This window comes from Ursus arctos, unplaced genomic scaffold (genome assembly GCF_023065955.2).
Source record: "Ursus arctos isolate Adak ecotype North America unplaced genomic scaffold, UrsArc2.0 scaffold_1, whole genome shotgun sequence".
NCBI classification, from domain to species: domain Eukaryota; kingdom Metazoa; phylum Chordata; class Mammalia; order Carnivora; family Ursidae; genus Ursus; species Ursus arctos.
Window position 1 is genome coordinate 57,193,998 of NW_026622763.1, and position 14,844 is coordinate 57,208,841.

At 36.4% G+C, this 14,844-nt stretch overlaps 1 protein-coding gene across 50 annotated transcripts in view; it reads right to left on the reverse strand.

The window, feature by feature from the left end:
• Nucleotides 1–14,844, reverse strand: part of TTN (titin) — a 270,562-nt gene that overhangs the window by 136,492 nt on the left and 119,226 nt on the right. For 45 of the 50 annotated variants that reach the window (XM_057316425.1, XM_057316423.1, XM_057316417.1 and 42 more), the window contains 28 exons: nucleotides 14,393–14,473; nucleotides 14,123–14,200; nucleotides 13,828–13,905; nucleotides 13,590–13,673; nucleotides 13,196–13,279; nucleotides 12,874–12,957; nucleotides 12,064–12,144; nucleotides 11,549–11,761; nucleotides 10,188–10,265; nucleotides 9,902–9,976; nucleotides 9,601–9,693; nucleotides 8,776–8,853; nucleotides 8,339–8,578; nucleotides 8,041–8,124; nucleotides 7,785–7,862; nucleotides 7,227–7,310; nucleotides 6,886–6,969; nucleotides 6,614–6,694; nucleotides 6,067–6,405; nucleotides 5,654–5,737; nucleotides 4,480–4,554; nucleotides 4,236–4,319; nucleotides 3,635–3,709; nucleotides 2,896–2,988; nucleotides 2,258–2,335; nucleotides 1,215–1,283; nucleotides 858–941; nucleotides 409–702 (listed from right to left, as the gene is read on the reverse strand). In XM_057316425.1, the coding sequence (XP_057172408.1) occupies nucleotides 409–702; nucleotides 858–941; nucleotides 1,215–1,283; nucleotides 2,258–2,335; nucleotides 2,896–2,988; nucleotides 3,635–3,709; nucleotides 4,236–4,319; nucleotides 4,480–4,554; nucleotides 5,654–5,737; nucleotides 6,067–6,405; nucleotides 6,614–6,694; nucleotides 6,886–6,969; nucleotides 7,227–7,310; nucleotides 7,785–7,862; nucleotides 8,041–8,124; nucleotides 8,339–8,578; nucleotides 8,776–8,853; nucleotides 9,601–9,693; nucleotides 9,902–9,976; nucleotides 10,188–10,265; nucleotides 11,549–11,761; nucleotides 12,064–12,144; nucleotides 12,874–12,957; nucleotides 13,196–13,279; nucleotides 13,590–13,673; nucleotides 13,828–13,905; nucleotides 14,123–14,200; nucleotides 14,393–14,473 (3,033 nt within the window). The remainder of the gene's footprint in view (nucleotides 1–408; nucleotides 703–857; nucleotides 942–1,214; nucleotides 1,284–2,257; nucleotides 2,336–2,895; nucleotides 2,989–3,634; nucleotides 3,710–4,235; nucleotides 4,320–4,479; nucleotides 4,555–5,653; nucleotides 5,738–6,066; nucleotides 6,406–6,613; nucleotides 6,695–6,885; nucleotides 6,970–7,226; nucleotides 7,311–7,784; nucleotides 7,863–8,040; nucleotides 8,125–8,338; nucleotides 8,579–8,775; nucleotides 8,854–9,600; nucleotides 9,694–9,901; nucleotides 9,977–10,187; nucleotides 10,266–11,548; nucleotides 11,762–12,063; nucleotides 12,145–12,873; nucleotides 12,958–13,195; nucleotides 13,280–13,589; nucleotides 13,674–13,827; nucleotides 13,906–14,122; nucleotides 14,201–14,392; nucleotides 14,474–14,844) is intronic. The other 5 variants (XM_057316428.1, XM_057316418.1, XM_057316412.1 and 2 more) reach the window with 2 other exon arrangements.

Genomic DNA, 14,844 nt, shown 5'->3' on the forward strand with positions numbered 1-14,844 from the left:
ATGGTTGTTTTGCCTGAACATGGACATTTCTCAGTGAACTGAGAAGCTTCTGTTTCACTCAACTGATGACATTGGTCAGTTATTTTGGCACCTGTAACCATCATGTAACAATCATTCTCAGCTGGATTCAAGAAAGAATCTAAAATTCATACAGTGAGCTCCTTAGATAAGTAGATACCAAATACCATTCTCTTGTCTGCTAAAATTATACACTGTAAGGTTAATCTCTACTCTGCATTAATCTCTGTATCAAATAGTTGAGGCTCATGCTTAAAGCATTCCATGATTTTAACTTGGAAAGTAAGTGGGTTTCTAGTATTCCAAATTGGACATGAAATGCGCTTAAAAAAAAAAAGTGAGTTAGAGCAAGGTCGAACAATTTGTAATAGTGACAGATTTCACCTATACCTTTAGGTGGAGCTTTGGGTTTTTCGTATACTTCCACTTCTTCTGTCTCCAAAACTTCTATTACCCTGTGGACCTCTTCAGCTCTGTGTACATCTTCAACTCTAGGTCGTTCTACTTTGATGAATTCTTCTACTTCGTGGAATTCTTCTTCTTCAAAATATTCTTGAACTTCATGGAACTCTTCTTCCTCAAGCACTTCCACTGGTGTTTCCACTACTTCTAATTCTGTTCTCTCTCTTACTACCTCCTCTTTGTGGAAGGCAACTGATATTTTTTCTTCAAGGACGGTCCTCCCTGAAAGAGCGTCTACTTTAAGAAATTTGTTTTTTCCAACACACAAGAAACGAAGATAAATATTCAAAACTACAGAATGAAAACAACTGAAAAAAAAAAGAAGGCTTTCATGCAATAATATGCAAAGATATGGAGAAGATCTTTCCAAAAAATACCTTTAGCTGGGGGAACAGCTTCTTTTTTAGGCACAGGGACTTTCTTTTCTGCGATTTTCTTTTCTGGGACTTTCTTTTCAGGCACTTTAAAGATATAGTTTTAATATTTAGGACTATCAAGAACAAGTTTTCATAGACAAAAGACATCAAAACAGTCAAGACACAGAGACATAAAACATAAAAATCTTTTTTCATTTTAAAAATTTTTTAAAATTTTACCCAACGTAGGGCTTGAACTCATGACCCTGAGATCAATAATCACATGCCCTACTGACTGACCCAGCCAGGTACCCCAAACATAAAAATCCTAATGAAAAACTATTAACAGGAAGTTCGGGTTTACAACAGAATATGTACCTTTGGCTGGAGGTGGCTCTTTTTTCTGAACAGGAACAGGCACTTTTTCCTCAGGAACCTTCTTTGGCACTTTAAAGATATTAGGCATTTCAGTTAGCTGACAATACTCGATAATGAACAAAATAAAAATGGTAAAAACAACATCTTTATAATAGCTGAAGCATAAGAAGTCACTCTACTACTGGACACACATTTTACAGACAATTAAAGATATTTTCCCAATTCAGTTATTTGTGTAACTAGATAAGACGAAGACACGTCCACAAGAATCTGTGCTGTTCTACTTGTTTTTAAATAGCAGGGATTACCGATATTGAGCCTACTTCTACTAGCTTTAATTTGATGAAGACTTTTTTGAAGTGACTACCATAATAGAGTGCTTAAGCCTTAACACAGGTGTCCTATTCAGCTGAGGACTATTTTATCTGGGGTGGGGGATGCCTACTGTGAGAGGGACAGCATAAGCTTATCTGTTAAGAGCACCCCTGAAGCATTAAACTACCTAGGAAGCGAAGAGAAGTAGACATTTTGTAATAACCCTGAAATACTTAGGCCATGAGGCTCTTTAAAATAGTTATCATCCCAGCATTAGAACAGATTATTTTCCCCCTATAATATAGTATACATAATTATGATAACATGAAAAAACTTGATATAATGGAATAAAATTTATGAACGGAATGTGGAGAAGAAGGGTCTATTGTTATGTACATAAGCATAGAGAGGTGTACTTATTACCATTAAAATTCTCAGCTGTTTAAAATGAGAAGCTTCCAGAGTAATTTACACACACACACACACACACACACACACACACACACACACAGCCGGCCATTAACATAATCATCCATTCACATTTCAAAAAAAGGCTAAAGATATGAAATGGGTTACATTTTTTTTTACTGGTCCCTAATCAATTTCAGAAGTTTGCTACTTAAATGACTCTAAGAAAGCAATCAAAGAAGAAATTTCTGTTTGTTTGGTTTTTTTTTAAAGAACCGCAAATGGAATTTAAAGACATTATTAATTGAGATTTGCTATACCTTTAGCTGGCGGTGCCTCCACTTTTTTAGGAACAGGAGTAGGTGCCTCAGGTACTGCTTTCTTAACCACTTCAGGCACTTCAAAGATATTATATGGACATTTTGAAAAATGACATGCAATGAACAGAACAACACCCATATATGCAAAAAATAACACAAGATGTTGACTTATTTTTAAAAGATATGAGCAACCTAAATAGTAATTATACAAATGAGGTAGTGACTTCTAAAGATGGGAGGCTATTACTTCCTAATCCTATTAGCAAATGTAGGATCAGTTATGCAAAAGCTTGGCATAGTCTTCAGGAACGATAGGCCAAGAATTATTCTAAAAAGTAAACAAAACAGAAATAGATTTCCCCCACTTTAATACTGAATAAAACCCCAAAAACTAGAAACTAGGAGAAAGTGTTATAATAGGGTCTGGCTAGGAAACTTTCAAGTGCCAATACAATACGATACAAGAATTGTATTGGAGATGCAGTAGAAAAGTTGGGTGGGGCACTTCAGATGCTATTCAATTTGTCATTGATAAGATGTAAGACAAGTATACTGAGGAATATTAGATTTAGACTTATTCTGAGAAAGATTTGGACCACCATAGATTTTAAATGTCCAACTCCTAAAAGCCACTGTACCTCTAGGTGGCGCCACTTCCTCAACCTCTTCTATGCTAGGTGGTTCTTCAGGGATCTCTTCTTCTGGAATAGGCTCTTCCGGCTCCTCATACACTTTAAAAAGATTATTATTTCGTAAGTTAGAATTTTTGTAAATATTAGGCTAAAAGGACATATCTGAAAATGGAGGTTGTCTTAAACATAGGTAAGTCACAGGTGAGCCTTTCCAATGCATGTACAAACTCACTAGTCTTGAAAAAATCTATTGAGTCTTCAAAATATGTTAGCCCCTTCCCAGAACTTCAGAATTAGAAAAGATGTCAGAGAGAATTTAGTTGAAATTATTATTTTTAATGGAGGTGGGCTTGTTTGAAGGCAAACATTCTGTTAGGGTGTAGACATCAGGTTTTCTGTATCAACTACTCAGGCTTAACTGGAATTTCTTTGGGGCAGTTTTATCCCACTATTGCCAACCAAGTCATTTGATGAAAAATTCCCCATGGCACATACAGTTTCCTTTCAAAGACTGTCATTAAAATAAACACACAAACAAACGAACAAACTGGCTAAGCATGTAAGAAAGGAGAGTCAGTTGATTTTAATTTGCCTGCCCAATTTCTATTAAGTAAATAATGATTTCTATTAGAGTCTGAATATGTTTATTTTCTGAAGGTAAAATGTGCATTTGCGTTCTTCCAATATTAGACAGTGATAAGACAATGACGACCTGGAAAATCTATTTTCTTAGAAAGTCATCTACCTTCAACTGGTGGCACTTCCTCTTCTTCAGGGAGAATGATTCGTCTTTCTTCCACTTTCTTAGGTACCTCAGGAACTTAAAAGATATTGATCGTTTTAGGCACTTAAAATGCAAGAACCAGTGAAGAGTGCATAAAGACCAAGTTTCCCTGTTTTTCAACACAAGGGAGTAAATATCAACATATACATGCACAAGACGAAACATGGAGATTTCACAGAATCAATTAATGAAACAAAAATGAAGAGTTTTGTGATTTAAGACTAAGAGCCCATTTAAAGAGATATTCTGCCTTTCACTGCTGGCGCCTCTGCTTTTTCAGGAAGAGCAAAGGGTACTTCAGGGACTGGCTTCTTAGTTACTTTGGGCTCTTTAAAGATCTATTAGTTGAGTGTTTTTATTTTTTAGAAATAACACACATAGAGAATCAACGTAAACACACAAACACAAAGTGGGAGAACTGACGCAGTACCAACACGGGTGCACCACAGTCACAAATGGTGAATGGCAATGACAGACCACACAAGGCAGACAAACATCCTGTACGGACAGCGTCACAGTCCAACATCAGTACAGCAAACGCGTCCTCGTTCGGGTGATGTACCTTTGACAGGAGGAGCCACTGCTTTCTTAACACCAGGAGGAGGCACTTTCTTTTCTGGTTCAGGCTTCTTAAGCACCACAGGCACTTTAAAGATATTATTTTATAATTTAAGTTGCACAAACATGGAGACAAGAGACATAGCAAAAATACAAGTTATACTAACAAATACTGGAAGAGGACGGGTTGACTCTTACAGGTGACAGAAAGAAATGGCAGTGTCTAATTTGCTTGGGAATAGTAGTACCTGGGGCAGGAGGAGCCTCCTCTTTCTTAGGAATGACCACTTTCTTCTCTGGCACTTTCTTCTTAACCTCAGGCACTTTAAAGACATCATTTCATGGTGAGAATTTATCGTGAGGGATACAAAAGAGAGAAGGCAAGAAGTTCACACACAGACCACATGCAACAGTTGTTCAGGGTAGAGATGCAGGGCGAGTCGGGAGCCCAGTGTTATGATAGAGACAGATTTTGTAGAGTGAGGGATCAGCTACCTACTTGAATGTCAGAGGACAGATGCTGTCATTTCATCCATTTTAATTTCACTAGTAATTTATCTATATAGTATCTATATCATTATCTATGAAGTATTTCTGAATCATTGAAGTCTAATAAAGGATTGGCTTTACCATTTCATTGATTATATGACTATTTAACCTGATGGAGGCATTATACTCATTTTCAGTAGCGATGCCATGATCTTTGGCAGAAAATACTGAGCTTTAAGGTATAAATATACGGACTTTGTCCTGTGCTATGAACTGATCTGGATAATTCATTCAGTGATAGAGCACTTGCACATACCTTACTGTATTGTATCCTCATGATATCTGAGCCCACCAGGACTGATACTAGTCTCCCCATTTTATAGGAGACAAACCTGAGGCTCAGATTGGTTAAAAGACTTGCTCAGAAGAATTTGGCAAGGAACAAAGCTAAGGCTAAAATCAAAACCTGCTGGGCTGCCATTTATATGTATGTATCAGAAGACATAAGCTATTACTCAGTGTTTTGATAAATACTTCAATCACTTTTTCTTTCCATCCTAGTGTTATAAAAGCACTTCATATAAATAGTTGAAAGATGAAATTTAGGAAAATTTATTCATTATATTTTTCAGGTATGTTTTTGTGTAGATAATTTAGCTTTGCAGAATATCTATATGAAAATTACGAAGTTTACTAAAATGACAGACACTAGGTAGACCTTCTGTGGCAGTTCTGGGACAATACCGCCTTTTATCCTTGTTCTTGAATACTGCTTTGTATCCAATGAAAAGTGGATATCAGTGTTCCTGAACATTTTTAGAAAGAAAAATGTGACTGTCTATTTTGTAAATGTAACTATTCCTAAACCCCAGTTGCACCATAACTTTTCTGGTGAAGCTATGAAGAATGTGTATTCACTCTGGGGAGGTATACCTTTGGGTGGTGGAGGTTCCACTTTTTTAGGAGCAGGAACAGGGACTTTCTTCTGAGGTACAGGTTTCTTTGGGACTTCAGGCACTTAAAAACATTCATTTTAAGACATTAAAAATCACATGCACAGTATTGTCTATATAACAAAAAGACAAATGAGAATAAGACCACAAACAACTAGATAACAGTTCATATCATGAAATTTGAAAAGACATTCAAGTCATTTCCAAGAGACAGACACACATGACAGACACAATAATGAAGGCACACATGTCTGGAATGCTTTCTAAGATTTAGATGGTGGACAACATAAAGAGTGAAGTATTATAGATAAAGCTGGAGATGAACAAAAAAAGATGGAAAGCAAGAATTCAACACAAAAGAGGCCTTGATGACTCCAAGAAGAGTTGCTATACCTCGTGCAGGTACTGGCACCTTAGGTTTAATTTCTGGAAGAACTTCCTCTTCTTCAGGTTCAACTTCTTCCTCAGGTATAAATTCTTCCTCCTCAGGAGGAACTTCTTCCTCAGGAGGAACTTCCTCTTCCTCAGGAGGAACTTCCTCTTCCTCGGGGAGAACTTCCTCTTCCTCGGGGAGAACTTCCTCTTCCTCGGGGAGAACTTCCTCTTCCTCGGGGAGAACTTCCTCTTCCTCAGGGAGAACTTCCTCTTCAGGAGCAATTTCTTCTTCAAATGGAACTTCTTCTTCCCGAGGTAGAGCTACAGGAACTGGAACTGGCTCACGTTTCTTTGGCACTTGAAAGATATTTATTCAATCATACAAGTGTCACTTTTTTGTACACTATTCATGACAATGGGACAACATGAAAAGCAAATATTCTGTGATCATAGAGGCACTAACTGTCATCAGATTCAAGGTCACGAAGCATTAATGGAAATTAGCAAAGCTGAATAAGACCGTTAGTTTTCCTTTTTGTCCCAGTTTTGTTAGTGATTAATGTACCTTTGGGTGGTGGAGCTTCCACTTTTTTCGGAACAGGTGTTGGCTTTTCCTCTGGGATGATCTTCTTGGGCACCTCTGGCACTTTAAACATATTATTTGTCTTTAAGAAATGTGTTCTTTTATATGTCTTAGAGCAATATATATGAAAATAACCACTAAATATTTGTAATAAGACAAATTTTTAAACTTGTAATATTATGGGGGAATTTGCACATGAATATATATGAACAAAAGATTTTTTTTCCATGTACTTAAATGATGAAGTGATGTACCTTTTGCAGGTGGAGCCTCTGCCTTCTTAGGAACAGGAACTGGCACCTTCTTCTCAGGCACTGGCTTTTTGGGCACTTCCGGCACTTTAAAGAAATTATTTAGAAAAAAAATGTTACACAACATAAAATTTTGAGTTTAAGCATAGTGTCAAAAAGATTAAGATATGGTAATAAAAATATGACCAAGGTATTTCAAGAAGCATTTTATCTTTAAAATAAAATCTTTTCTTTTCCACAGGGGAATATTAAAGAGTTGCAGCCCCAAAGAGCACGGAATTGAAGCAGTTAATTTTTACTTATATGCAAATGTGGAGTAAAAAAGTTTTTGCGAGTTCATGTACCTTTGGCAGGTGGAGCTTCCACCTTTTTAGGAACCGGTACTGGCACTTTCTCCTCTGGTACAGGTTTCTTGGGCACTTCAGGAACTTTAAAGACATCAAGTAGCATTAGTGTCAAATCTTTCACCCATAGATAAGAATCCAGCAATTTTAGGATTTTATTGAAGCATCATACAATTTTACTTTAAGATTGATAAGAATATTAGCCACAAAACAAAGGCCAGGAGATGCACAAAAATGTAAATAAAGAACACTGAGAAAACATAGACTGGTGATAAAGACAACATACAATGCCTGGTAAATGGTGATTTTGTCCATTTTGATATTATAATAAGAATGTACTTTAAGAACTTTCCACTAAAGAGGAAGGGCCAAGCACTAAGCATCAGCATGCTTCGATGGCAAAATTCAGAGATGAATACACGGTAAACGGTTCCTATAACCAGTTGGGTGGTCCCTGTCTTGTTAATAGTGTCACAGGGAAGGAAGTGATGTGGCTCGTCAAATTCTACATGAGTAACTTATCACATTATCTCACTGATGGATTATAAAGAGATGTACCTTTAGCTGGTGGAGGCTTCTCTTTTTTAGGAATGGGCACAGGAACTTTCTCCTCTGGCTTCTTAGGAACCTCAGGCACTTTAAAGATATTGTTTATTGGTAAGTTCTAACTACTAGTAACACATCTGTATAAAGCACAATTAACATCTCTAACAACAGAGAGCAACACACACAAGGTTGTGAACTCAGAAGACAGCTAATGATTTCTACGCAGATTAAGGCTTCTATAAGCCCACGTTATGAATGGTGGTTATACCTTTTGCTGGTGGGGCTTCCTTCTTTTTGGGAACAGGAACAGGTTTCTTCTCTTCTGGTACAGGTTTCTTGGGTATTTCGGGCACTTTAAAGATATTATTAAGAATTTTAGAAATGTTGCATACAAGATATAAAATGTGAAAGGCAATGGCAGAAATCATACTTCAGCATCAAAAGTGTCTGTTTCTAAAATAAGCAGAATTGGTCATTGGTGCTAATAAACCCCAGAATCTGACCAAATTAGACACCCAGGCTCTAAAGATGCTGCTACGTATCTCTTGGTAGGAGATATAATCTACCTTTGACTGGTATCACTGGTACAACTTCTTCTTCAGTTACAAGTTCCTCTTCTTCATGAATGTATTCTTCTTCTTCTTCTTTTTCTTCTTCTTTTTCTTCTTCAGTTACAAGTTCCTCTTCTTCATGAATGTATTCTTCTTTTTCTTCTTCTTCTTCTTCAAAATATTTCTCTACGTGGGTTACAACTTCCTCTTCAAAGACAATCTCTTCTTGTTCTTGTCTTTTTAGTACTTCTGCCACTTGAAAGAGATTATCTTTAGGTTTGACACTTACCAATGACTCAATGAAATTAAGACACATTAGGAGCACAGTCATTTGTAACAGAAGAAAGAACAGGCTTTATCTTTCCCAGAGAAGAACATCACACATAGAACTGAACATGAATTTTACAGCAAAGAAGACAAACAACACATTAAAAAAGAGTAGTATTAGGTACCTCTAACAGGTGCTGTTACTTCTTTTTTAGGAACAAGTACTTTTTCTTCTGTGACAACTCTCTTGGGCTTGATGGGCTCTTGAAATTTAAGTAGAAGGATATTTTATTGTCAGAAACAGGCCGCCCAGGCAATACCTGCTTTGTCATACTTTAAACAGAATAATTTTGCAAGTGACTCTCATGTGATAGATATACAACTGTTCATTTATAAGAAACTCAGATGTTCCATGAAAATGATTCTGAACCTCCCTGGGATAAAAATATACAAAAATACACAAATAAGTTTGAAGTAGCAGAGCCCAAATGTGAAATGATGTTTAGTGTTACGTATCTCTGCTTGTAGGAAAGATCCTTTACTGAAAAGCTAAATTTCCTTCTGGATAAGTATACTTTCTGAAAGTGCAGAGAAGTTACTTTATAGTTAGAAAAAAAAATGACTAGCCACTGAGTTAGATTTTTTTTTGTACCTTTAAAATAACTTTAGAATAAACAGTTGTTGAACTGTGGTCAACATTGTTATATCATTACACGAATTTAGATAAGTCAGAAATGTGCCAAATGGTCACTGATTTTAAATCCAAGCATTCTATTTTATATATATTGTAGCCGCAGCTGTTGTGTAATAGGCTATGGATACATCTCAAAATAACTTTCTTTTAAAGGTAGCATTACTTTCTTATCCTAGGTTGACACACTTTTTTGTCCAATAAATCCTAATGACTAACTTCAAAGACATACTTAACAACGAAACAAAGCAAACATAGCCACTTTAATTTTAAAAGAGACATTATAAAAGACCACGATTTTGGAAAGAAATGATTATACCTTTAACAGCTGGCTCAGCAATCTGCTCTTTCTCACGTTTGGTAATTGAAATGTGTATTTTTTCCTCAACAACTTTCTTTGATTCTTCAGGCACTTTAAAGATATTAATTATTGAAGAGCATTAAAACAAACCACACAAACACCATGCACATAAAAATACACACAGAAAAAACTGTGAAGTATTAAGAATCAGGACCACAATACATTCAGTAAAAACAAAAACCAGGAGACAGGTAGAAAGACATGTTCATAGAACTTGAGTAACAAAGATGTTTCTCGGAGTTATCACTCTGCAATGTACCTTTGGGTGGTGGAGGTTTGAGTTTCTTGGGAATGGGCACTGGGACTTTTTCTTCAGGGACTGGTTTCTTCAGCACTTTAAAATATCGACAGTAACAGATTTAAAAACCTGAACCAGATTTCTCAAGAGGAGCGAGAACAAAAAGTTAAGAAATACGATGTACAACACAACACCCCCAAACAAACACACAGTTTGTGTGCTGCCACTTCAGCATGTTAGCTTATAGTACGACAGACATGCAGGTAAAATGGGTCTCTCAGAACTGATCATGTTTTGCTCACTCTACCTTTAGCTGGTGGGGCCTTTGGCTTGGTGGGAACTGGTTCTTCTTGGACAGGCTTTACTGGGAGAGGCTTCTTGGGTTCTTTAAAAAAGTACATACAGTGTATTTAATGTTAGATTTTGGAATATAAATAAAAAATGCTATTTCTTTATATATCCTTTATCTACCGTGTAGCCATAGCCTCTAGGGGTGAGTGAGAATCACAGGTCCATGTAGAATAAGGTCTAAAAGCCCTGAACAAGCTGACAGTGCCCTGTCCTCCTGGCTTTTTGTTTCAATTAGGTCATTGTAACTCTCTCCTACATACTAATAGTCTCATTTCACCTCAGGTAGAAAAAATCATGGTTAAAACTTCTTTCTATATAATATTGGGTTTTATTTATTTATTATTTTATTATGTTCAATTAGCCAACATATAATACATCATCAGTTTTTTGTCTTTTTAATTATTATTGTGTTCAATGAGCCAGTATATAGTTCATCATAGTTTTTGATGTACTGTTCAATGATTCATTAGTTATATAAAATACCCAGTGCTCATCACAACATGTGCCCTCCTTAATACCCATCACCTGGTTACCCCATCTCCCCAGGCCCTCCCTTCTATAACCCTCAGTTTGTTTCCTGGAGTCCAGAGTCTCTCTTGGTTTGTCTCCCTCTCTGATTTCTTCCCATTCAGTTTTCTCTCCCTCCCCCTATGGTCCTCCATGCTATTCCTTGTACATAATATTGGTTTTTAATGCTATCTGTACAAGTTCATAGAATGTTTTCAAAGTGAAGCTATGAAACATCAGAAATTCGGTAAGTGAAATGATATTGCTTCATTTCAAAATTCTAGAACTTATTGAGTAAAATAAATGAATTGTGTGGAGCCAAAATTATACACCTACAAATCTGATGATCATTAGATATAACATAACTGCTTCTGTTAGCCTTCTTCTCTATCTTTACTTTGGAAGCAGTCTTTGTCAAGTTTTAATGGTGGGAACCCTGAGGGAGTGTATTTTTCTATCATGCTTGGCAGTAACAAACTTTAGAATAACAGATGTTCAGACATTCCATGTATCGGAATGATCCTGGGCACTTGCAGATAAACTTGTAACCCTTCTGAGAAAGGAACTTTGGGACATTTGCTATTTTGTGTCTAAGCAAAAATGAGGGAGGAAATAGATACCCAGAACTAAAGTCTAATAGTAACCTTAAGATTCACAGAGCCTTTTTTTCTAGAAGTTATCTAAGAAAAAAAATTCTAAATTTGTCAAATAAAGTTCTTTGCAAATTTCTTTGGTATCCAACTTTTTATCCTGCTCTAATGGAATCTGCATATATTTAAGGTGATGTCAGGTTTGCAGTTTTGCTCATACCTGTGACATATTCTTCGTGCTCTTTATACTCTTCATAATGTTCAAATTCACGTTCCTCGTATTCTTCATACTGGTCATATTCTTCTGTTGGTTCATACTCAAGTTCTTTATAATCATATTCTTCATATTCATCATATTCCTCTTCCCGCTCTACTGAAACAATTTCTTCTTCCCGGGTGTAAGACCATGCTTTCTCTGCAGTTACGGTGACTTCTAGAATAATATTGAGAACAGGCAGCATTTTACTTGAAGCTCATTTAGGGGTGATAGTGACAGTGCACTTTGATTTCATTCTTATGTGATGGATTCATGCACTGGTTATGGGAGAACCTGAATGCTTTTCCCGGTCAAGGTATTACAGAGTGTACATTTACTATATATGATTTCAAATGTTAGATTTCCTGCCTTTACTCAACAATAAGCCAATAAAGGGTGGGAGTCAAATTAAAAAGTAGCAGGCAAAGAGCTGTGTAGTTTCATGCTTCAGTTTAATACTTATTGAAAGCACAATATACCTTTCACGGGAGGAGCTTCTCTTTTTGGAACTTCAATGGATATCTTTTCTTCTTTAACAGCTCTTTTTCTGAGTTCAGTGACTTTAAAAAGAGTAATTGTTAAAAGTGAATTATGAGCTCTCGAATACAGACATGTTAAGAGATACTGTGTACGAACAATCCACAGACAACGACAACCATCACCATGCCCGTCATTCACATTTCTCATTTACATGGCAAGACAAAGCAACAGACCTGGAAATAAACATGGTCTAATATACAGAAGAATACTTTTTGCTAACCTGCTTAATGCTTCAAAGATATTAAATAACTTTTTTGGAAGATCAAGTAGTATTTATAAGAGAGTTCAAAAAGACAACCAGACAGTAGCAACAGTGACTATCAAATAAGCATTGGACAGAAACCTGAGTCCCATAAATAGTGTCTTCATCTGAATTCTAAAGTATTTTCAAGAAGCTCCACTGGCATAATGTAGAAAACTCAGGATTTAAAAAGTTTTAAATATTATCAAAGATTGCCACACAAAACAATCCTTTGGGAAGATGAGTTTAGTATACAGACAATAACGTATTAGAAGACAAGTACATTTTAAGGGAAAGTAGACATTTGGGGGAGCTTCACACTTTTGTGGAAAAGAAAGAAGAGAGTGCTTTCTGGTATCTGAAGTTGAGCTTTGAAGTAATATGAAAGACCATGTGTACATTACTTATCTTGTAATGTATTTAAATTATTTTCTCTAAAGATCCCAATTCCACTAGATTAGTTTCAATACCCACATGCTTATTTTGATTTTTGAAAAAGTTAGTATACCTTTTGCTGGTGGTTCCTCCTCTCTCCTAGGTTTGAGTTTTGGAATTTTTTCTTCTGGAACAGCTCTCTTGGGTTCCTCGGGCACTTTAAAGACAGATTTCACTTTAAGAACTGCTACCCTCATTCAGACCATGAAAGGCGGTCATATAATAGTAACTCAGACATAAAAGACTTGACATTTTCATTATTTCAAACACGAAAAAAAAAAAAAAACAAACAACTATAGCAACGAAAACAACAACAACAAACACCCATAACCAGTGCATTTGGTAAAGAGAATAAGGTAAGTACAATAGTCCGTGTATTGAAAGGTCACATGTACCTCTTGCTCTTGGAGGCTCCTCTTTTTTAGTTACAGCAACATGAACTTCTTCTTCTTGAGTAATTTGCATGTGCCTCTCAGTCACTTGAAAGATAATTTTAGGATTAGGGAGGTAAGTTACTTAAAGTAGATTTTTTTTAAAATATTTATTTATTTATTTATTTATTTATTTGGGTATTGGCCAGAAAGTCCTGTGATTTTAGACTACGGCAATTCACAACATACACACAAACTTCACAACAAGTAATACTCCCCCCATAGATAAGGCAATAATACACCATAGCCTCCAACATACACCAATAACCTCCATGAAAAAAGTGTGACCCAAGGACAGCAGTGAGAGGATGAAAGACAAGACATGTTTCAGGTTTTCGTGCCGGAGGCTTTCATTTACCTTTGGTGGGGGGAGGTTCTTCTTTCTTAGCCACTTTTGGAGGAACCCTTTTTTCTGGAACTGGCTTCTTTGGCTCTTCCGGCACTTAAAAGATATCAAGCAACACGGTCAAGCACATAAGATGAAAAAACGTTAAACACAGGCACTACTTTTCTTGATAATGTTGTAAAAACTTGAAGAATGGACCAATTTAAGATGAAAAAGACATTGCTCAAGAATAAAGTAAAGCCCAGGATACCTGGTGGCACCTTTTCCACTTTGGGGACTGCAGCAGGGACTTTCTTTTCCGGCACAGGTTTCTTTGGTACTCCAGGAACTTGATAAAGATTAGGGGAAGAATACAGAAGAAGTGACATTTGGGGCTTAGAATTCAACTTGCGAGAAGATCATACGTACACACACACATTAAGGACTCGATTCGGCATAAATGTCTATACATCGGTGCTGACAAAACACAGGCAACACGCAAACGGAAGGCATTGATACAGCCATTAAGACAAAGGGTATCATATTTCTTTGAGAGAGAACTGTACCTTTCGCTGGTGGGGGCTCCTCGATTTTAGCAGGAATTTTCGGTTTCAGTACAACCTTCTTCTCATGCTTCTCCACCGCTTGAAAAGATGATAAAACGCACTTGTAGAAATACCCAGATTTCTTTTCAATAAAAATGTAAGCAATCTGTTTACTTAGACACGATAGTTATCAATATATTCAATACAAGTGATAGACTGACGGCAAGAGAAGATAAAGGACGGGACAAGCCAAACACACATAGGCTGAAATCAGTTTAAGGGTTGGTATACCTTCTGCTGGCTCGGCTTCCACTCTCTTAGAGATAAAGTGCACCTTTTCTTCCACAACGTATTCCTCAGGCTCTTCCATCACTTTAAAGACATCAATTTTAAAGAAAAGTTGTAGTGTTTTTCATGTTTAATTTCAGCTGTGATTTATTACTTCGAGGAGTAATTAAAATAATAAAAAGTTTAACACTTGCCAAATCCCCGACTGTTCCCATTTAACAACCCCCCCCCCGAAGTGCATTTTAATCAAACCGTATGCCTTAATAAAGAATTTGGGAAATAAGTTTCAGTAATTTGATTTTCAAGTGTATCATAAAGATAATAATGCTTGTATTCACAGGAAGAACAGGACAAGTACAAGACATAAAAACAACCCTAGTGGCTAAATTAATAAGAACACAAGCATTTGAAGATAAGTTTCGAAAAATAACAGAGCACTCTAGATTTGAAGGCTT